The sequence below is a fragment of the Alligator sinensis genome, unplaced genomic scaffold (genome assembly GCF_000455745.1).
Source record: "Alligator sinensis unplaced genomic scaffold, ASM45574v1 scaffold1060_1, whole genome shotgun sequence".
Classification (NCBI taxonomy): Eukaryota; Metazoa; Chordata; order Crocodylia; family Alligatoridae; genus Alligator; species Alligator sinensis.
This window is the reverse complement of record NW_005842907.1, coordinates 265,775-266,051: the sequence shown is the minus strand read 5'-3', so window position 1 is coordinate 266,051 and position 277 is coordinate 265,775. Positions and strand designations below refer to the sequence as shown.

General features: G+C 69.0%; 1 protein-coding gene across 1 annotated transcript in view; it reads right to left on the bottom strand.

Moving 5' to 3' along the window:
- Window positions 1–47: 47 nt before the first annotated feature.
- The window catches only part of HP (haptoglobin), a 1,491-nt gene continuing 1,261 nt past the window's right edge, over window positions 48–277 (bottom strand). Inside the window, exon 4 of the mRNA XM_006036024.3 lies at window positions 48–269. Within this exon, the coding sequence (XP_006036086.2) occupies window positions 93–269 (177 nt within the window). The 3' untranslated portion in view covers window positions 48–92. The remainder of the gene's footprint in view (window positions 270–277) is intronic.

Genomic DNA, 277 nt, shown 5'->3' with positions numbered 1-277 from the left:
GATCCCCCCCGTCCAGCCACGCGGCACAGAGACCACGCGGGGCTGGCAGAGCACAAGGTTTATTGGTCGAGGTCGGGGTGGGGGTGGGGGGGTTAGGATTCGTCCATGGTCTGGCGGATCCAGGCCAGGGCGTGCTGCACGCTGGCGTAGACGCTGTACTTGGCGGCAGCGCAGGTGCGGTCATAGGTGAGGATGCCGGCTGCGTACCACGTGTCGTCATCGGGGTCGTGCACGGCGAAGGCGCCGCCGGCGTCCCCGTGGCAGGTGTCCTCGCGCA